Source organism: Echeneis naucrates, chromosome 19 (assembly GCF_900963305.1).
Source record: "Echeneis naucrates chromosome 19, fEcheNa1.1, whole genome shotgun sequence".
Lineage (NCBI taxonomy): Eukaryota > Metazoa > Chordata > Actinopteri > Carangiformes > Echeneidae > Echeneis > Echeneis naucrates.
The window spans coordinates 9,399,020-9,422,117 of NC_042529.1; the positions used below are offsets into that span (position 1 = coordinate 9,399,020).

A 23,098-nucleotide genomic window follows, 5' to 3' on the forward strand; every position below is an offset into this window, starting at 1 on the left:
AGATTATTAGTGTGATCTTTGAGGTTGTAATTTGGTTCATTCTCCATTCAACATTTCTGCTTTCCATTTTATCACAGCTTAGTAACTTTGGTTATGCTTACACACAGTCCTGGGCAGATAGTCTCTGTTAATTTTCAGACTACATTCAGTTTCCATTTTATTCAAACTGTTACAGGCAACAGTGTTTGCGCCCTCTACAATGTCACTGGGCAATGAAATGAACATTTTCTAGAAGAAACAGCTAGAAAACCACTGCAAGTCAAATCTTAATGCTGTGTGTGCAAAACATTACAAGCCATAGCAAGTCAAAGTCTTGCCTGTCAAATCATTGGCAACCAAAGCAAGAAATAGTGTATGAGGTGCTTGTCAACACACACAATACATTAAATATACCAGTAAAAAGCTGTCATTCAGTTTGGTGTCAATACCAGATGGTCAATAAAGCCCACAGAGGTATAAGATTACAAAACCATCCATCACATATTATAGGCTTCCATCACAGCACAATTAAAGGACATTTGGAGAGCCATTTCACTTGCACTTAGTTTAACAAAAGCTCTGACATTTGCTACTCTAAACAGCTTCAACTGGATAAATCTCTCCAGGGACAAGTGCCCTGGGGAAGTTATGCAAGTTACATCTCCAACAGTGTAGAGTCTGGATAGACAAAAGAAGTTGGTAAATGTCGTGTTAGTGCCCCAGCCACTGTGAGTAATATTTATCAAGCAGGAGAAAATCATTCCAGTAGACTCAAATATCAACTGTGTAGTTGTCTCTGCAAAAACGCTGAAACAGCAGCAATGGTGACTAAATATCCTGGTTGACTGTCAGTTACAGATGCTTCCATGACTCCCAAGGGCCTCCAGAAGCAGACAGAGATACAGCTTGAGTGACTTTATGATGTGATTGCTATCTACAAATGGAAACATGAGGGTTGTCTCTTTGAGATACTGTGATTCTATTGTGGTTTCATTGGTCATGGTGAAAGTAGGCTTAATGGTTTAATGTATCACTGTCTGTAATGAAACTCACTGACCCACAGTCAGTCCCTGAGCTAAATAAAAAAGAAATTGCTGGTCTCACTTCACCGCACATATCTGTGTAAACAAGACTCTTACTTTATGAAGTCAGTGTACTCCATCCAAAAGACGCCCTCACTGCTCCCATGCGCCATCAGCTCGTGCCGCAGGTGCTGTGGCCAGTCTGTCCACTCGTCCGACCAGCTGCCATTCCATGAGAAGCGACCCCAAGGATTACGCAGCCGCAGCAACCTGAGGCACATGCAGAGATGAAGACCAACAAACAGATGAGGGAGAGTCAAATCCTGTTAAAGTGACAACAGCTCTCAGTCAATACAGTATCGCCATCTCTGCCGACTCATATTGCTCTTCTTATGGTTGACTGCCTTCTTTTTAACACCCCATTTCATTTCACAGCCTTCGTTCTAAAGTGAAAAACTTAGGAGGTCTAATAAAAAACACAGTGCAGAGTCCCCACTTTCCAAAAAAGAAAATAAAAAAAAAAAAGTGCAAAAGAATCACTGTTTGCAAGCTGATTTTCATTTCCTCAGGCTCCTTAGCAGGAGAACTCCAATCCATTTTAGATCCAGTGCTGTGGCTCAGTCCTCAACTCAGATTGCTTTATGGCAGAAAATTAAAGCGGCTCTGTGTGGCTCTTGAGCAAATTACGTCTGGGATGTACGGCTACCATCAACTTCCTCTCACAGGTAGGACCAACAAATCTGCCATTGTGTGGACTCCCAATGCTCCCCTGATCAAAGTAATCAAGCTGTTCTCTATCAAGCTCCCATCCCCATCTACCTGCGAAACATTCAAGTAATAAGGGAAAAAAGAATGCAAAAAGGTCAGTTCAATACTTTGGAAACCTTTTTGTCAAACTCTATAATAGAGAACATGAACATGCAACTTTAAATCTGAAGCAAAACTTTTATAGTGTTTTTAAATGAGTTAATCTTTAAGGCACTTTTTTTCTCTATCTACAAGCCAACACCAGTACAAACCACTGTATGATTAATCAGTCCTGACTACAGACTGTATCAGCTGGAGGAATGAAACAAATTAAAGAGGAAGTTTCGACCTTGGGACAACTAACTCGGAACAGCCCTGGCCAAGTTCGCTTCAGTTTTTTTTCCTGAAACATTAATATTATGTAACAGAAACACTGTTCACTTTATGTTATCTGAAAAGTTTTATGCTATGGCCAACAGTTTTAAAAATATAAATGTCTCTGAGAAATCATGAAGATACAGCAAGTAGATGTACAATGACAATCATCAAAAGATTGGGATGTAAACAAAAGGAGAGCAAAGAAACCAGTGGATCCTACCTGTAACCCTGGACGTCTCGTACATCCAAGATGGAATATGCATGTCGAGGCCGCAGACCCAGAGACTCATAGACAACATCGTCTACCTTCATGTTGCCTCCTCCGCAGGATGCACCCATCAGGAAACTAACAGACAAGGATAACAAAACACATTAGGCAGAAGGTTCACTGCCGACGTAATTATTTTAAACGTTTCTGTGAGTACTTAACTACCTAATTTAACTTCATAATTTCTTTGTTGATTCTTTATCTGACCAGAAAAGCCTCTAAATTGAAATTAAAACAGCTTTTCTTGGTTATGGCCAAACAAATGACGATTATCAAAAAGTTATTTCCCCATATGTTGAGCATATGGCTGTTGATCAGTAATTGCTGCCCCGTTGGCTTTGATGAACATTGTCTTTGTTTGGTAAAATATATGTTGTCACTATGTTCCAGCCAGTTCCCCTTTGATATATGAAATACAACAGGTTTTCTGACAGATGGACCTGCAGTGTGGCCAAAGATGATTTGCCCCTTTGGAGCTCTGCTAGTTGCTTCATGTTGCTTTGAACACTCACATATCAAAGCACTGATTACGAAAGCTCTTTCTTTCCCCTCAAATATACTCTGAATTGGAACCCTGTTAGCACCTGAGTGTTTGTAGTTGTGAGTACTGATTCAGAGTCTTGAGAGATGTTCAGTTATTGTATTTATTGGCTGTGTAGTACAAGGATATGCCTTTACAATTGTAGTATGTATGCATTGTGTGGTGGAGAGTGACAGTAACAGAGAAAAGTCAGCAAAAGATAATTTTCCTCCTGCCTTAATTCCACCTGGCCTTACCCAGCCTCCTTGGAGCTGAGCATCTTGGCCCAGATGAGGTCTGTATCAATAGGTTCCTCCCGGGGGTTGGTGGAGCTGACCTGGAGCATTAGGGAGTCACAAGGCGCCCCCGTCAGCGTGGCCAAGCCCTCAATGGCACGCCCTGCCTGCAGGGCAAAGTAGGAGCCATGGAGCTTAGCCAGGGCTTTCTCAATCAGCGCCACCCATAGCTGTTTCCTCTGGGCCTAAAAAGTGTGAAAAAGGAAATGTTTAGTCATGTTGTGCCATCCATAGTATGGCTCACTGAAAAAAACATGTCGAACAGGATGTTATGGTTGCAGCTCACTTTGAGGTGTTGGCTCTCAACTGCTGTGACTGAAATGCTTAAAAGTTTCTGAATATGATCATCTTTACTCTATATCTCTTATTGTTCTTCCGTGTTTTCATCACACTACAGTTCTTTGGATTTGTTGAATAGCTTACATTTTCTTGCTTGTCTTTCACTTGCTGTCTTTTTTAACAAACTAAGATCAGTAATACCTCAGTAATCTCCACAATATAATGTGGATAAGGTATAATGCCTCACAGCATGCTCTTCTAGCATATCTGCATGCCTGCTTTTGTTTCCCTGTGCTTTATTTGTTGCATATTTCAGTACTTCACTTGTCCTGTAATTGACTGTTGATTAATTAGACCTCTCAGTACATTCTTCCTCTGTGGGATCCTCTGAGACTTGATGGTGATAAAAAGCTAGATAATGTATTACATTGAACTCATATTAAGAAGTTAATATTACTTTGTTGTAAGGCTGCAACAATGACTGAGTTGAATTTGGCTTCATGATGCGCTGTTTACAGACACATCAAAGAATTATGTTCAGCCAAACACCCATTACATGTTTTGTTGAAGGTTACAGTTCATGTGAATAAAAGAAAATTAGCAGGTCTGATACCTACTGAGGCATGTGTGTATGAGTTTCTGCAGGCATTCACAATCTATGCTCTCAAGTGTCAAGGAACTTGAGAACAGTATCTCTGACCTGGGAGAAGAGGAGGTAGCCATAATCATCGCAGGGCAGCATGTCATCCACCAGTACTGTTGTCCATGTCCCATCCTTGCACAGCCGAACCTGGTAGGCCCCCTCTGGGCAGATGGTCCTGGTGATCATCACCCTCTCCACCAGCTCTGGACGTTCTGCCAGCACCGCCAGTGCACTCAGGAACCTGGAGAGGGATAAAACTCAATTAGCTGGAAAATGAAATGGCTTAGGATGGGACAATGGGGGTGAGAGGATGTGTCAAAAAAAAGAAAAGCGCAACAACAATTTCAATTAAATGCTGAAATAGATGGAGGAGAAAAGATGTGAATGATAAACAGATTGTGACGGACAGGTGGATGGCTGAATCAACACCCAGCTTATTTGAAAAGACTGGCCTTACCAGGGACAAATTAAATCAGAGAAAAGAAACTGACTCAAGTGGAGGTACAACATCTCTTTATGTATGATACCTTTGGCAGTTTTAAACATTTTCCTTTCATTTTGCTTATTTTCAACACAACTTTCCTCATTGAAAATCACTCACATTTGATGAGTCAAGCCTCTGTGCCTTCTGGTTACCTACCATTACAGTTAATTCACCCTGCAGCAAAGACAAACTAGCTCCTCTAATTAGCTTGTAACAGACTGGATAGATCAGTAAATGCAAATTTTTTTGCACAGAAGTGATGCAGCTGGGGACGCAAGGATCCAACTTAAAAGGAATGTTTTTTAAAAACGAACATTAGCTTATCTGAAAATGTAGTGCTCATACAATACTGATGAAAAGCTTATAACCAAAAGAAGGCTTTGGGACAATGAGCTAAAAATATTTCTCTGCATTTTCTCTGCTTTTGACATGCTACTTATCTGACACCTGCAGTATTTCCCCCCACCAATTAACAACACAGCTAAAATTTACCAAACTGATAAGCTACTTTTCCCTACTGGTGATACAGACGAAGAAAAATATAATTTTCCATTTGTCAATGGGATTTAGCACAGAAACCACTTGAAGACTGAAGCCCTTTTGTGTGGGCCTGGAAAGACATATTATTCAAGCTATATTCAATGTGCTCAAGTGACTGCTGAGTGATGCTGAACTGCCTATTCTGTCGCTGATGAAAAACCAATCGGCTACTAAGAATCAAATGAAAATCCAATTAGCCGTGCCATAATGTGACTCTAATGTCAGCTTGTACTGGAGCCATACTGAAGGACAAGGGTGATTGGCACTACTTTCTTCAGCTGTCACTGGCTGGTGGAAGTTGCGGTGTTTGCTGGTTTATTAGGACAAGTGTGTGTGTATGTCTGTATTAGCGACAGAGAGTGAGAGAGATGCATAGGAAGGATTTGGGTTACATCCTGTTGCAAGTGAGAGGATTCCTCTCTGGGGAGGGTTATTTTTGATTAGCTGTGTGTGCTGGTGATAAAGTGAAAAGTTGTATTGGGATAACTTTCTGACTGACTGCTTTTTGCTGCGTGTCTGTGCGGAGAAAGATGCCTTATGACATCACACACACACGCGCACCTCAAAGGACACACAGAACAAGTGCAGGGAGATAAAGAATGTGTCCAGGCCCACATTCCTGTGAATAATCTCCCTGTCAGGTGTATCAGTAAATCTGTCCAACTTCAGCCTGCTCTCGCGCATTCCATCCTCACCTTTCTTTTTCTCTGCTCCTAATTTATATGTTTCACACTTCTTTTTTTCTTAGTTCATTGCCTCTCTGTCACTGTCTCCATCTCTCTCTCGCTCACAAAACTGATTTCTCAGAGACTGAATGGAAATGTTGAATGATGAAACGTTGAAAAAAAATAGAAACATTGAATGAAAATGAAACATTTCCCCCCGACTTTCAGCAATACTTGCTTGTCCTGGGTCAATGAATTAATCAGGGCATATTTCTTTGCGCTTCTCCAAATGGTCTGTTGCGTTATCGCTGCTGATTAGTGCTCTGGCTGTCCTTGTGTTCGTTTCTGATGGCTCACCAGCAGTTTCCCAGCAGGCCTTGCAGGATGTCAGAGGGACGCGGTGTGCGGAAGACGGACCACTTGACACCTCTGTCTTTGAAGTTGCTGCAGTTGATCTCGTGGGGGCGGAGCCACTTTTTGATTCGTTGTTGTACACTGTCAGCCTCTGGGAAGCCAACGGAGCGCGGTCCTGGTGGGAAACTATCATCCACAAAATTCACAGTGTTCTGAATGGAGACAAGAGAGGAAAGGGTGGAGGGAGGTGGAGAGAAGGGATGAGGGAGACAAAACAGTAAGACTACCGAACCTGTTCAACACTGTCACTTCCACATCAAGAAATTTATGATTGTCAGATTGTTATTTTCTAAAAATATCAAAATTTACACCCAAAGGAGCTGATGAGAGCATGAAACCATCTACGAGCCAGAATATAGGACACATGGAAACCAATTTCAACCATTCACTTTTTGACATCTTCCTGTGGGGGCAAGCATTTAAATTGATGTACTGCATTTTAACACTATGAAATGGTGCTGCCTATCTACTGTACACAGGACTTGGTCGACATAGACAGACCAAGATACCCAGCCTGTCACACTATCTGCCCATCTAAAACGTTCCTGTACGAACCTGATATGATAAACAGCCACACACAAGAAACCCTATATGGTTCCCTCTTTGTGCTGTGAGAAATGGGCTCGGCCAGCCCTGTTGCAAACCAAGCAGGGGATATAATGTGGACATCCCATTGGTGGCTCAGAGTGAAGCAAATTGATTATTTGCCATTACCCACAATCCAATTCTGTATGGATCCTGGATGGAGCTCTTGCTACCAGACAGAATCACTTCAACGATACCTCACCACCTGAGGTCTACGTGTAGCTTACCAGAGCTACACAGAGGTGGACAGAGAAGCTTTAGCCCTGAACACATACAAACTCAACTTCAAATGAAAGTCACCGAGAGCAAAATCTGGACATAAAAAAGACTATAGGTTAAAGAGAGACAGCGGCGATCAGTGGCCAAGAGGTTGAGAAGTCAGCCTCATTAGGTCCAAAGTACTCCTGTCAGAGCTCAGCTTTGGGCTGTAAGGTTGTTACTGTCCTCAGATAGAACATGTCTGCTGGGGGGGAGGGGGAACAAGCAAACAAAAAAAGAAAACAAAAGGAAACCTATTTATATTTCTGTTTTTCAAAAACACATCATGATTCAGGAAGCTAAGGAGATAAATTTAAATCCTGTTACATCCTGATACATACAGGTTTGCTGGATTAATAAAGTAATATGCCAAGATAATTGTCATCAGGCATTCAAACATATGTGAATAGATAAGAACATTACTTACTGGCTTGATCTAGCTAATTTCCTGTTTTCCTATAAATTAACCCTAAATTCGCACATGCGATAAATTTTGAGTTTTAGATTCTGTGTTTTGTAATTGAATAAATACTTTGAGTGCTTCTTCACTCTTTGGCAAATAAAAGCTTATTTTCACACTCTCTCATCTGCAGGTCAAAGGGAACACCAGTTGGTAAATAAACCACGAGGGCCTGAAGATGCTAATGCACAGCACAATCAGACTGTGCCAGGAAATTCTGCCATGTGCCTCAAAATATTTTTAATCAATCTATTCACACTGGTAGCGCACGGTTGTTGCACCTACCTCACATCATGGACATATTTGAGTCAGTTTTGCTGGTTGTTTATGTTTGTGAGTTGATAAATCAGCAGAATATGTTGCCACGGCTCGTCTTTAAGGTAAAGACTATGCTGTATATGCTGAAATTGAATCTAAGGTTATTAAATTAATTATTAAATATTACATGAGGACAATGACATTTTCATCATTATCATTACCAAGAAACTCATTCAAGATAAATGAGACCCTAACAAACATACAGATCCCCATAGACATCATGTTTAATCACTAAGAAATATTCTGATTATATAACGCATACGTATGTAAGACTGTGTGAAACTGATGAGAAGTGAGGTGATATAAAAAGAAGATATAACAAAGTACGAACTATACTATTGAATTGTGTAAAGACTATGAATAACATGGAAATAAAGGCATTTCACTGTTATTCAGACTGTAGTTGTGACGTCTGTCAGTGTAAATCTAGCTGGGTTTCCTCATCGTGTATACCTGCTGCTGTCTCTGATTCCATCATTGGACACATGCCAGCATGCAAACCCAAGACTATAATCAGCCGAGTGTGCTGAGCTAAGAAAAACCTGCCTTCCAGGATCTCCCAGACTACAGACAACTGGCAGCCATACAAGGCCTTTAGTAAGCTTGTAGTGAGACGTTTACATGCTATAGACCATATTGATCTCGGAAATATGTGGTAACAAGAAACCATAGAGCTGGATTTCATAGCACCACACTTATTAAACCCAAAACAAAGATCAACCCGGCATGTGCAGGACTTTCACAGGCAGTGAAAACCTGTCATTGCAGGCTGTCACTACTTGAAACATGTAAACCAAAACCCTTGATAAAATCCCAAGAGAGAAAACAGTCAAGTGACAAATAGTACAGAGACAGTGTTAAGAAGAAAAATAAAAACAAATCACAGTCAGTCCATTGCCATGTAACAGCTTTTTGTTGCTCCATCAGAGGGTGACATGGACAGGGAACACAGGAACCCGTTCCAGCCATGCTGGGTTTTACAGTTCACAAGTGGTGCTGATGGCTCTTAGTAGCATTTACTTGTTTGGCAGAGTGAGTAAGCGGACATGCTCTGGGGCACTGGCATCAAGCACACACCTCTCACTCTCAAAACCAATCAGGGAGAGTAGAAAAGCAAAGAGGCAAGAGAAATTAACTGTGCTGAGGTGGAGAGAGAATAATATTTCTTAAACAATAACATTTCACACTTCACTATTGGTCTTTATTGTTTGGTATAATCTAGATAAACTCATTGCTAACTTGGACAGTAAATTTCATCAGCAGCACAATCTGCTGTAGCCCAACAAGTCTAGAATGAAACTGATAAAAAGTTATGATCTGAAACTTTTACTGTGTTTTTGTGAATGGACTGTCCACCTGCCTCATAACAGACTAAACCAAAGCTTTTATCATTATTAGACCCCCCCCCCCCCCCCCCCCCCCCCCAGTATTGTGGTGCCTGCCAAGTGTTAATGCTTTGACAGAGATGGATTAAAAACATTGGCACCTCTTTCTTGCAAATTTTACCTTCCTTCAGCTCTCTGACCCCTAAAACTGAGCTGCAGCAGTTGATGCTGTTAGTGATTACATTCACTATAGGGAAGGAGATTGTCTCTGCACATCTCCTCCCTAGCTCTGCTGCTAAAAATAGAGCAGCCCCTGTTTTCACCTTAGCACACATACACACACATACAGAGCCAGCCAGCCACACATTAACTGCTACACTGGAGAATTGAGTGCAGTCATGTAGAGAGGGTGGGATGGAGGTGGAAGGGGTGCAGTGGGTGGCAAGGGGAAGGCATATTTTGAGACATTAGCAGAGAGGAAAGAAGAAAAACAAGATGAGAGTGTGATGTGATGAAGGAGATGGGATAAAAGAGACAGGGGGAGGATTTGATGAGTGCAGAGGGTTACAGCTAGAATGAAGCAGGCCTAAAATATTTGACGAAAAAAAAAGGAAAGATGATAAAAGAAATAGTATCTCAAATGTAGAGGGATCTCCAATATCCTTGCTTCCTGCTGAGCCCGTTTCCCTCCCACGCTTGCAGCAGAAGGCCCTGTGACTTTCAAAGATGATATTAATAATGCATTTTAAAGCATCAATTCATACTATTGTAAACATGCCATGATAGGTGCCATGGTGGTGTAGTAAGTGGGAATGCATCATAGACCCAAATGCAATGCAACTGTAAGCCAACTCTGAAAAAAAATTACTGAAAATAGATATATCTGTATAGTGCATCATTTATTTTTTCTGTGGTTTAATTTGTCCAAACAGATTTGCCTCATTTGTCGAGGTGTTAGCAGCCCCAACAAATGTTTTTAAATAAACCCTTATGGCAGTGCTGAACATACCCATGATGACAGGCCTATCAGAGGTTCATTGTAGAGACAAGGGGAGTATGAAGAAGTGTGACATAAAGGTGCTGAATTTTGACCACAGTTGCTAGGGAAGTCGACTCTATGACTTCAAACAGCTATGAGACTTGTGAATGAGACCAACCAGAGCTCAAGTTTCTTTATATTTGAACACTGAATGCTAAAGCACTGGATTATTATTTTAGATAAAAGTGACAACAGACAAGCCTAATAATAACAAAAGCATAGTTGTGTTAATCTATATTAAAAAAGAAAAACACTTATTTATTATTTTTTTGACATATGACAGAATACAGCTCAATGAACATGTTATATATATATATATATATATATATATATATATAACATGCCAGATATATAAAGGAACATTAGACAAACTTTGTTTAAAAGTTTAAAACTGAAGCAGTTAATGTCACTTTAAAGGAAAATTACATTCAGAAAGACCAATAATGTTTTTATCTCCAACTGAAATTTTCACCTACTGGTGACGGCGGGGTACACCTTGGACAGGTCACCAGTCCATCACAGCGCCAACACGCAGAGACACACTCAAACGCAGACCTACAGTTTACAATTTAGAGTCAGCAATTGACCCAAACATGATGGGTTATGTTTTTGGATAGCCGGAAGAAACCGGAGTACCTGGAGGAAACCCACACAGGCACGAGGAGAATATGCAAACTCCACCCAGAAACAAGGGGAACAAGATTCACCCGCTGGTCATTTAAAACTCTGCTAACTAAGCAACTGCAAACATAGGCAATGACAAAACCTATTAGCATTTCTCTGAAATTAGAGAGATTGCGAGAGTGGGAACAATGCTTGAGCTGCAACAAAAAGAGGAATTGCGTTGAGACAGCTGTGCTCTGCAAGCCAATGTGCACCCTGTGACGCATTATACTCTGAAAAAGCAGATGTTGAGTTCTCAAAGAAGGAAGAAGAAAAAAAAATAAATAAATTGTGACATCTGAGCAACTCAGTGTTACAGTGGAACAGATGACCAATTGCCTGTGGTTGAAAACTTTCTACGAGACTCTCCTTCCCACTCTAAGATTATGCATATTCAGGACAATACAAAAACCTTACATCTGCAACATCTTACAAAGTGATAGAAATGCTGGTGGTATGCAAACCTCATCATATACTATTAGCATGAAACACTGCTTCTATGTGCCCGTGTGTCATATAAGCAGTTTGTTTATGTGTTTTCTGCTACAACATATTCCTCTTACCTCTCTGCAGAAGCTGACTATGTTCTCCCAAAGCTCCTTGGCCTCTCCCTCATCATTTCGTCGACGGGCCTCTACATGCATGCTCTCCCTCCTCTTCAGAGGCTTCACCACTTTGCGAAGGGTGAGGTACTGCTGGGGCGTGTGGCACGCTGCACAGTTCTTGGCCTTGATGTCATTGAGCAGCGTACATGCTGGGCAACTCCACTGTCCCAACTTCTCCTGAAGGCTTGATGAGGTGGAAGAGGGATTGGAAGATGCAATAGCAGAGGATGAAGAAGGGTAGCTCCGGATTTGTTTCCGTGCTTTATGACCCAAGGAGGATGATGAAGAGGAAGGTGTGCAAGAACATGATGCAGTACCAGACCCCATTGGGAGTCCACAGTGTGTACAGCAGCGGGACAGGGGCACCTGCTGCTCCTGGAAGCCATGTAGCTTGGAAGAACCACAGGCTGAGCACTTGGGTGCACCTGTAGGGTTACGCAGAGTGCACTTGGAGCAGGACCAGGTGCTAAAGTCTGGGCTGGAAGGACTGGCTGGGGTAAATCGTACCGTCTCACAGCCTACAAGGTCAATGAGGTCAGCGCCTATCCGCGATGATCGGCATGCTTCGCACTTAGATGAGCCATTTGGGTTGGGCAATGAGCAGCTTGGGCACTTCCAGGTGGAGGCAGCTGGGGAAGCAACAGGGAGGTGAGGGGTCAGTGGGTGGTGCTGAGGGTCTTCTTCTTCCAAAATACTGAGGCGCTTGCTGGGGTATGAAGGCTCCTGGGGCTGGGCATGTTTAGGCTTGGCAGGCCGTTGTGGGCCTGGTTGGGGTGGCACACTGGCCGTTGAAGGTGAAGTGGGACTGGGGGTGTTGGTGCCTGTGCTTGGGGGGCGTCCTGGAGGGGGCACCTCTCTCCTACTGCGGGGCACAGGGTTGTTCTGGAGGGAAGAGAAAGAAGAAAAGGGCGAAGAGACATTGGGGGGTTCTTGACAATCGCAAGGAGGGGCTTGGGGAGAGTCATCTGTGAGGTCTATCAGTAGTGGAGCTGCTCCTGCTGTATGAACAGGAAATCCTAGCACAGGTGTGCGTACCTCAGGGACTACAAGTGCCTCAGGGGGGATTTTAGGCAAAGACAGTTTCCTTGGCCCTCCACAGGCAGAGCACGACAGAGCTACAGGTGTGTTATGGAGTGTGCATCGAGGGCAAGCCCAGCCGGAGTGCTGCCCCTCTAGCCCACCAACCTCTCCATTGCTCTCAGAACGCCGTAGCACTTCTTCCTTCACTGGATGCTGTCCATGGGGCTCAAGCAGAACTGTGGGCGTTAGGGTGGGTGTTGGTGGGTCAGTTGGAGCAGATGGGAGGCCGTTGGCAGTGGCAGCTATGGTGGTGGTAGGGGGTGTGTGAGTGGCAGGCGATGGCCCAAAGCCACAGACAGAGCAGGCTCCTGAGCTCTGGGGATTGTTGAGGGTACAGCGGGGACAGGTCCATCGATGCTCCTCAGTGCTGCTCAGCCGCAAGATCTGGTTAAGGTCAGGTTTCTGGCGTGGTGCCTCACAAATGGAACAGCGAGGTGCTGCACCGGCATTTAAGAAGGTGCAACGTCCACATGACCATTCACTGCCTCGCACTGCAGCTGCCATCGAACCGGGAGAGTGAGAGTGGCTGGAAAACAGTAAACAATGAGTCAAACCAAAGTCATCAGCCAAATCACTCAGTAATACATTCAGCCATACTACTGTAATTGCTTCGCGATAATGCATGAATATTAAGTATCCTGATGCTCAATAATTTCAGCTATTTCAGTCAGTAAAATTCAGAGCAATATTGGAAATGTTGAAGTGAAGAGTGAAAAGGAGTGAGGTATAACAAATTATGAGGAAGCCTGAGAACAACTTCCTGCTTCCCATTAATGAAAGGTGGTTATAGAGAGGACAGCAAAAACATCTTGGGAATGCAAGAGACAGACTGAATTAAAAAAGAAAAACAGAGAGAGGGGAGAGAGAGAGAGTAAAAGACAAGCCAGGGCAGAGAAAAAAAAAAACAAAAAACAAACATTTCCCTCCTGAGGGCACGAAGGACAGTAAATCCATACACAATGGCCACATGATTAGAGTTGCGAGAACAGCATATGGAGAGGGGAGAAGAGGAAAGGAGAGGAGAGCATTCTGCTATTGCCTTTAGAATATTATGGCAAGAGTTTCTTGAGTCCTCCTGACTCACACTTGTGAGTGGATTAAAGAAAAAACACTGAGTCTCTTCTACTTTACATTAGTACCTCTTTTTCTCCTCAGTGAATGTTGGTGCAGGGTACAGGGGCAACTTAAGGTCAAGTTAATCCGGCACTAAAATAAACTCCCAAATAAATTTGAATGGATAGGTCTTTTAATTCTGGCTGCACCCATTACTGCCCAACTAATATAACCAACTAATATCAAAACCTTTAAGAGGACGTCCACAGTAGAGAGGGAAATGTGGAGCACAATTCAATTTTAGGCAGTTTTGATTAAGAAGCAGAGGGCGCTACTCATTGGTCTAGTCAGGCTCCTACGTTGATTTTCACCTCCTACACATAATAACCCACAACATCCTGTTGTTCTGAATTGACTTGTATTCACACAGTTAATTCTGTCTGCTGGCAGTCCAATCAATGTGACTTATTGGTGGTGGGTATAGTAGCAGGGCCTTTTGGGTGGAAGCAGCACAAGTCAATACCTCCAGAGTGGAAGTGGACATTTGGAGAGAGCTGACGGACGGATGTGGTTGCTGTCTGGACAAGTCCATGAAAATGTCACTGTCACTCACGCTACTCATGTATGAACATTAACACCGACAGTAATGTGAAAATTGAAAGGTAGCTAAGAAGAAGGTCCTAAAAGCTTAAATACTAAGTTGTTCTTTTTGTTGATTCAAAAGGGAAAGATTTGGTCCACAGGATGACTGCTGAACTTGTGCATCTAGTCACATTTATACCTCATCATCATATTTAGGCCCGATAGCTATGCTGACATCTAAGACTGCGTTTACAAAGGATTTTATGGGGAAGCAGTGGTTTGTGGCAATTTGTAAAATGTATTTTTGTCTGTAAAACATTTTCTGATCATCCCTTTGTTGGTTTCTCAGGAGGTCATGGAAAAAAACAACCATGTGACGTTTTTTTATATGGAGAAGCTTTGTAAGGGTGAGTGGTGTCCCTAGTGTTGCTCCTCCTCAACGCAGCACCATGTGTGATGCCCAGGTGATGTCCTTAGTTCAACTCTATTAAACTTTTTTGAACCGAGCCAGTCCTCAGAACCCTTGGGAACATCTCACAGAGTAACCTATCAATCCAAGCTCCTCTTGCCAACTCAGCAGCTATCTTTATTTTTCTATATAACAACGCAGTTACTTGATTTATTGTCTCACTACATTTGAACCTCCGTTTGTATGTGCACTCAGCCTCAGCGCAGCACAAGTATGGAAGTAGGAAGTGCTTTATGTCAAGAGCCATTCATTCACTCTAACACTGGCCAGGGCCCCGAGAGTGAGGAGGAAACTTAGTTCTCCAATCATAAGAACAATAAGCAAAAGTGGGGAAAAAAGAGACAGATACAGACAGCTCAGTATTCTGCATTCATCCCACATTAATATCCATCATGTCCTTCAGGTAGTTATCAAATTTTAAATGCTCTTAACCATAAAATTTTACATAGTTTATGAAAGCAGCATCAGTCACTATATAATGTAAAAATACTTGCCTTAGATTTGGCTTTATGATGCCAATAAAATATTTCACCTTTCCTGTAACAAATTGTGCAGTGTCCTGTGACACCCCCCCCCCCTTCAGCCTTCAGCTCCATACTTGAATGTGGTTGAATTAAATGGCAGCTCAATGTTAGTATTGATGGCACATATTCACATTGTTCTTTGCTCTCCACAGACCTGCCAAGCTTACAGCAGCCTAGCAAACAGCAATGATGATGGCAACAACAACAACAACGTGTCAACACCTCATGTTTGATGACAGGGTCTTCCCCGCGGCGATATCCATAACTGTCAGGCCTCTTTCATCTCCAGTGAGAGAGCAAAGTCATGGTGTCAGCCACACGGAGACTTTGTTAAAGCAATTGATTTGGTTTTTGCTACAGCATAGGGAGCAGATTTATTATGAGTTTGTCTACAGCAGCTGCTTTAAGCGCTTTCCCTCAAAATGATCAGTCTCTCAAGAAGATTTAATATTGAGCTCAATTATTATAAGCATTATACCTATCAAACAAAGATAACAGGGAATGAACAACTACAGCCACGATCCTGATCCTCAAACCATTAAATCCATTGTAGAGGGAGCCTGAGTACACACACACACACACACCCCTCAGTGTCCAGTAAATGTCTACAGCAGAGGATGAACCACTATGGCCTGTGTTCTTCCTGCTTAAAAAGGATGCTTTCTGTGCATGCTCCACTCATTCACTTGAAACATACACACACGTACACAAACAAACACACACACATGCACATTTTGTCCTTGGCCCTGTGCTCACTGTAGCTGCCCAAGAAGTGCTCGCTTTAGCTCCTCGGTTCCCCAGTGTCACAGACGTGGGCAGTAAGCCAATGGCTTACAGTGGAGGGAGAGAGAGGGGGGAATGGCAGAAAGACAGAGAGTGAGAAAGAGAGAGACCTCACCTCTAGAAAATCCATTTATGTGCAATGAGGTCCTCAATGCAGCTTGCTGCCAACAAAGTACCTGCTCCTCGTCTAAATTCACTTAAGTAAGAGCATCAGTGACCTCTGGCCAATTTTTCAATGCTTCACTGGGTACAAGACAATCATAAGAGTACTTGAGCGGACTATTATGGGGAGAGTGAGCTTCAAAATGCTCAGTGAAAACGAACAAACCGCTAACATCATGGTGAGAGGAGAAAGTTAATTTAACAGCTGCAGCTGAGATGACTGCAAGGAAGTAGGCGGTCTTGAGGGGAAAAAACGAACCTATGAGGAGCAGCAGAGTAGAAAGGTATATACAGACAATCCGAGATGTAAGATGGGTCAGTAAGGCTGGAAAAAAATCCAGCAGGGTAAATCTACAAAAAGCACTGTTGATGGTGCACAGGCAACTGATGGCTAGTTTCTACTGGATTCGCTCCACATACTTAACTCTGTTACAAGATCAAATGAGCGGAGTCTCGCCAGCTTCTCCATACCTCGCTGTGAGACATTTGGCCTTTGTGCGACAGTCATTAGCACCGTCTTTCCAAGGTTGGCCCGAAGCCCAGGGCCTAATGGGAAGGTGTGGTTCCCTCAATGGCCACCGGAGACTGAGAGTTTCTGTTTTATTTACGCAACACAAAAACAAGCAACACAATGAAAATAAATGTCATTGAAAGTCTCTTTCTAGCATTTAACATGGACACACTGTTGTTACATTCTAATTCATCAAATAAAGAAAGAACATCAAAATTTCTATGAATTAACATCTTTTACTCAAACCGTCTACTGAATGAATACTGAAATTTTATACTGAATACTGAAACTTATACTATGGTAACATGGAAGTTGTCAGCCAGAGATTGACTGTCACTTCGCATATAGCAAGTAGGGGTGAGGGATATTGCTAAAACTGATATCATGATATGTGTTTGAATTTTTACAATAACAATAATATTGATATCACTAAACACAAATTATTTATTTCTCTCTTTTTTATTATTATTATTTTTATTTTATTTTATCAATTTTAAAAACACACCTGTTGAAGAGGAAAGTAACAGTCATTTACTGTTATTTATTCCTTTTAAGGCATGAACAGTGTACAAATTATGTTCGGAGTGATTAAAAAATAAGTAAATAAATAAATAAAAATATATCAACACGAAGTGGCCGAGTTCTTGAGCAAAAAAAAAAAAAAAAACAAAAATGGAATTTTTGCTGCAATGACCAATCTTTTTATTGTTTTTTTTCCGGCTTTATTAGTTAGGACAGCTTAAAAAGTGACAGGCGTTGAGGGAGAATATGGGGAATGACATACAGCAAACGAAACCAGCTGTAGCTGAACAAGGATCACCAATGAGGACTCTGTAGCCTCCTATTTATGGGACACACGTTCTACTCACTATGCCACCGGCAATCCGCATTGATCACTCTTGATGGAAAACCTGGCTTTGGCTATTAACTCTAATAGAGCAGGCGAGCTGCCGGCCCCCTCCATCATGCTGGTTTCACTTTTGTAGCGCTGCTACATCGCAACTGTCAACTCCTGATCTCACGATATTCATTTTTGCCCAGGGATCAAAATTTATGACTGCAAACAGTAACAGGTCTCATATGATTTCCATGACAGTTGATTCTGTGACTAGCAGTGCTTTAAAACACAAAAACTCTCACACTGCGGCCTGATTGTAAACACTAGTAACCAAACAGTGTGCCTTGATAAACATGTTTTTTTTATACTTTATACTTGTTGGAATTAGACTGATAACCTACAATAAAACAAATACTACCCAGTATGCATAGCTTTTTTCAACTGAAAGCCAAATACAGTACATGCCAAGCTAAACTTCCAAGTAACTACAATGTGTGTAGTTTTGTGATTACTTTTTTCTTAATAAATTAAACTAGGCAAAATGGCTCAACAGCTGTTGCATGGAATGAAGTGAACTTGCATCTGAGGGTTACTCCTGATCAATAATGCAACTGATCCTTACAATGTAGGATCAGGTTTGTCAGTGTACTTTACATATCAGTTTGCATAAACCTGCAGACCGCAGAGAAATATGGTAAGAACTTGATGATAAAACTGGGAATTGTCACAACTAGATTTCTACAAAAGATGAGAAAGCAACAGATCCAAAACTTATTAAATCACTGTATTACATATAAATCAAGAAATCGGCACATGAAAAAGAGCCTAAATAGTTAATTAGTTTCTTCAGCATTTGTTTTAGTATGTTAAAACATCAAATATGGAAATAGCTTCACAAACTTTTAAGTTTCAGATCGTTATTAATTGAATATATGGAGTTTCTTGAGCAGCAAGTTAGAGCAATTGAATGACACTCTCATGGGTTTAACTAAGCCTAATGAATTATCAATAGATAAATCAGTAATGCAAGCAATCGGAACAGTGATCCTTTCCAGCCTCTGTGTTACCCTAACGTAACGTACCCTAACACAATATTATTTTCTAATGTGCTTATCTTTATTGGTTGAGTCAAACAAAGGTCATTAAAACCTATCTTGCAGTGTAATTGCTCTTATCATTTTAAATTGTTCTGATATTCTCTTGCCCTTCTCCTTCCTCATTAGATCTCTGACTTGTGCGCTGAATCTCTTAGTCAGTGTTTTGTTTTTGTTTTTTTAACTCAATACTAATTTTCCCACATAAATGGTTTCATCTAATCTCATATCAAATAAAATCCAACTAATCCATTGATAATACATTTGTTATTTGTTGCAGCCCTTTCAGTGTAATGGGTACGTACTCTTGGGTCATTTGGATTTCCTGACATCATTATTTATCTGGGATCCCTAATAGGTTGTCTGAGACTGGATGACTTCAGGTAGCTTGAATGTGTTGATAACACTTGGTGTGACAAACTCCAAATGTAACCCCTCCTTCTCCTCAAAAACACACACACACACACTCAAATAAAGTGAGTCACTCCTATGATAAATATTTACAAGCAGTGTTTGGTGTGAACACAGGGAGAGAATTGGAGATGTAAATCTTGAGCTAGTGTTGGAAAAATGTGAGAGCTATTGTGCACTTGACAATGAACCAGTTTAATGGCTAAAAGTCTAAGTATGACTGAGGTGCAGAGGGAGCATTGATGCCTACTAAGTTATGTTTCATGTTTAACGGAGCAGAGCTTGTTATTAAAAATGAGACTTATCGGAGGCCAACACGCCCTTGGATCAGACAAGCTGTAAAAAAAAAGGATAATGAATGTTGAAACATTGTGCAGCATCTGAAACACACCCAGAAAAAAACCCTGGTGACCGTGATTAGATCAGCACTTTTGCACGTTCTTTACCACTCTTGCTGAGAATTTATTTTACCCTTTCAATAATGAATGTGGTCTGTCTGCACTTTTTACTGGCAAAATTTTTGTTTATCAGTTCAATATGGGATTTATCCCCCCTGCAAGATCAGAGCAACCTTTTCTTTTAAAAGTAAGTTGCTTTGGCAAAGTTCCCACCCAGTCTTTCAGTGCAATGGATGAGTCAGTAGTTAATCTGTCATGGCATGCTGAATATGACTCATTAATGATCAACCCTGACAGTAGGGGTGTAAAAGTACTTGTATTTGTCCTGAGCCGTGCAGTACAAATACACGCATGTACCAAATGCACTGAAAATATTACAGTGCTAAAGCAAAGTGGAACTACTTGCCACTGCCTTGATCACTGAACAGTGACTTTAGCATACTGTTACAACGCTGCCTGACAGCATTCAGTTAAAGATCAAGGTGATGAACCGCCTTTGACTGAGTAGACAGAGCTCAAGACTTAGCAGCAGATAAAGAGTTTGACACTCTGGCACACAGTTAGCTCGATAAAGCTTTAGTCGGACTAAAGCAATAATTTGTTTTTTAGGTATCATGTAAATGCGGTGACTGTGAAACTTGGGCACATGGATTGGTGATGGTGCTGTAGTCACAGAAAGCAAAACAAAAAGATAATTGGGGATGTTCTGATGAAGTGGAATTGAGCTGGCTTGAGACAGAAAATTAAGACAGAATGGCCTTATAAAATGTTATTGCAGTCAGGACAAAGACTACAATCAGAGCACATTAGATAAAAGGCTTTAAAAAAAAAAAAAAAAAAAAGCTCTTGGGCTCTTGGGGTAGACATTCCTCCAAGAAGCTTCTCTGAGGCTGGACACTAGGAGCAATTTTAAGAGGTGAATAAATGTTCCCATCACATGATGCAACAGTCCAAAAGGAGGGTAATGCAATAGAAACAAGAGGTGCGTAATGCAAATAGGGTCAGGTTAATGCCATGGATGAGAATATTTGGGTGTACTGATGTTGACCCAAATGTTTACACACCTTATGATAAAGGCCAGAGCTGTTGAATTGAAATGTGAAACAATTCCTCTTGAATAAAAGATTGAAGTTACTAAGGATATGAATGCTGGACAAGGTTATAAGAAACAGAGAAAATGCCGCTTGCCTCTGACTTCTAGCTATGACCTGTGTGAATATTTCATGACCATCGCTCGTTTATGATGAGTGAATCTGCCGGTGGTGGAGGCAGTTTTAGACATTTGAATCTTTGAACAGAGGAAACAAATTCAGTTTCAGAAGACATCAGAAGCCCACAGCAAAGCGAGAACAGACAGGAAGCTGGCAGCGAGCTCCAGAATCAGGGAGGAAGACGGCGAAGCAATGGCAGGGGTACAGTGCTGCTGCTAAATCTCAAGTTCTAGCAGGCACCCCAAACCTGGAGGGCGAGAGTGCTGCTGACACAGCGCTGCCTTCAGCCAAAGGAAAACTTCTCAAACAGGCGACACAAAGGAGAGTTTTGCTGTTACCAAGGCACAAAAAGGCAGAACAGTATAACAAAAACACTTGCCATTAGGCTGCTCTAGCTCAATGGTTTCAGATCTGACATCACTAAACACTGACACATATAATTAGAAGGCTGTGTCTTACAGAGGTGCCATTTGGCAGTGCAGGTTTCTCTCTGTATGCGAGACTGCCAGGCTACCATGTGTGGTCTTATTTAGGACCCAATGAAATTAGGTTACTGAACATATGCTACACATTTCCATGGCAACAAGAGTGGGGGAATCTGTAATCATGTCAGTTGCACTGCCAGTAGGCAGTTTTTTTTTCTTGCCGCATCAATCCTCTGTTTTCCAAAGAAAGCCACGCTGTGAGACAAAGCCTGCATGTCAAAGGCTTGGGGACTGTCCTGATGTGGCCTTGTCTTCATCAGACAGATAATAGCAATGGCAGGCTGAAATAATTCAGATATAAACACACCAGTGACCATGCTGATCAAATCCAAGTGGACCCACTATAATCCAATCAAAGGAAGCAGAGCCAGTGGAATGGAGCTTGAATAAACGCCACCATCTATCAAGGTGAAACAGTAGAGACACTTGGATTGACTGTGGAGAACATGCACTGATTTTAATGGCTCAGGACTCCCAAGGCCATATGTAACTAGAAGTATTGGGCTGAGATAAAAATCAAGCACATTAAACAGTTATAGGGGAAGGATAAAACTGTGCTGCTCGGCTCTTAATTAAAATAGAGAAAAGATTAAGAGTCTAAAGTTATGAAACATTGTGGGTAACACAACTGCACCTCTGTTGAAGACCTTTATCTTCTCTGAGGAAAGCTTTACAGATGAGGTAGTGATTCAAATTGTGCACACAGACACTTCCCAAAGTCAACGGGTCACTGCTAGATGAAAACAAATTGAAAGTAGCCAAGGACAAGAGCACTCGTGGTCTCCAAGCAAGGAATACCAAGGAAAATAAAAAGGTTTTATAGGACAATATATTAGAGAATAAACTGTATGAGGATGGCTGAAGTTAAGCTGTGCTCATAGTGTTCTGTTGTTTCTATATTTCATGGTCTGTCACAGCTTAGCAAAGCTTGCCTAACATTGTTAGGGTGACAGAGCAGTGTGTCTATGTGCATGCAAGTGTGAGTGAGTGTATGTATGAGAGAGCGGCAGTGGCGGTAGATAAGAGGGCATGTTCCAAGTGCTGCTGCACAGTCTTTCAAAAACATCCATTGTCAGATTATGTGAGTGTGTGTGTTTTTTTCTGTCCCTGTCTGCCTGGCAGCAGTAGACAGAAAAAGTGTGTACTGTGCATTTGTGCATGTGTCCATTTGTTTATGTGCTTGGCTGACCGAGGGTGCAGTCTGATTGGTGAAGAAGGCAGAGGCTTGTTGCTACAGAGATGCAGGAATGCAATAGAAGAGTCTGCTGAATGAAAAACAAGTTGACTGCATGATGCAAAGCTACGCTGATGGAATGAGGTACACTGGAGTCTCATTCATGCATGGGCATAGAGTTGATGGAAAATGTGAGCTAAACCCAACCCTGTCTATACTTTATAACTGTTAGAAGAAGAGTAAGCATGGGGAAACCATGACAGCTTTAACTATTAAATGTAGAGCAGCTGCAAGGAGAACATTGACAGCAGCAGGCAAGAATCAAGAAAGATGAAAGCCCGACTGCAGACTGATGCTGAATAAATAATGACATCCATTGTGGGGGAATGTGATCGGGCTCTCTGAAAATCAATAACTAACAACCGGACCATGATGCCCTGAGTGACTCAGCAGCAACTTCAATATACTACAAGCGGTCAATATCAACTGCCTGTTTTTGTTCCGGAAGACATGACCCGAAAACTGGGAAAAAAATAAAATAAAAAAGTCTGAGTTTCTGTGAGGGCGCATGAGAACATCATCTTTCAGAAGAAAAAGTCGGTCAAAACTGCTGATTGAGCTGTACATTAAAACTGAACTCCTTGCAAACTGCTGATAGGCCTTTCACTGCGTTGACAGTGATTGAGAAGGCAATGACTGGAACAATGGATTACTGTAGCACAGTTTTCTTGTAGAGACAGTAACTGAATACATCTTTCCATGCAGCCAGTCCTGAAAAACACAGCCTGCATGGATAACATGTCTCTTCCACAAATAGTTGACCAATGCCAGGCGT

The 23,098-nt window shown here is 41.8% G+C and overlaps 1 protein-coding gene across 2 annotated transcripts in view; it reads right to left on the reverse strand.

The window, feature by feature from the left end:
* The window catches only part of capn15 (calpain 15), a 35,901-nt gene that overhangs the window by 7,438 nt on the left and 5,365 nt on the right, over window positions 1–23,098 (reverse strand). For both annotated transcript variants that reach the window (XM_029528230.1, XM_029528231.1), the window contains exons 2-7: window positions 11,447–13,094; window positions 6,179–6,387; window positions 4,190–4,373; window positions 3,172–3,395; window positions 2,347–2,472; window positions 1,119–1,271 (exon numbers count right to left, since the gene is read on the reverse strand). In XM_029528230.1, coding sequence (XP_029384090.1) covers window positions 1,119–1,271; window positions 2,347–2,472; window positions 3,172–3,395; window positions 4,190–4,373; window positions 6,179–6,387; window positions 11,447–13,094 — 2,544 coding nt within the window. The remainder of the gene's footprint in view (window positions 1–1,118; window positions 1,272–2,346; window positions 2,473–3,171; window positions 3,396–4,189; window positions 4,374–6,178; window positions 6,388–11,446; window positions 13,095–23,098) is intronic.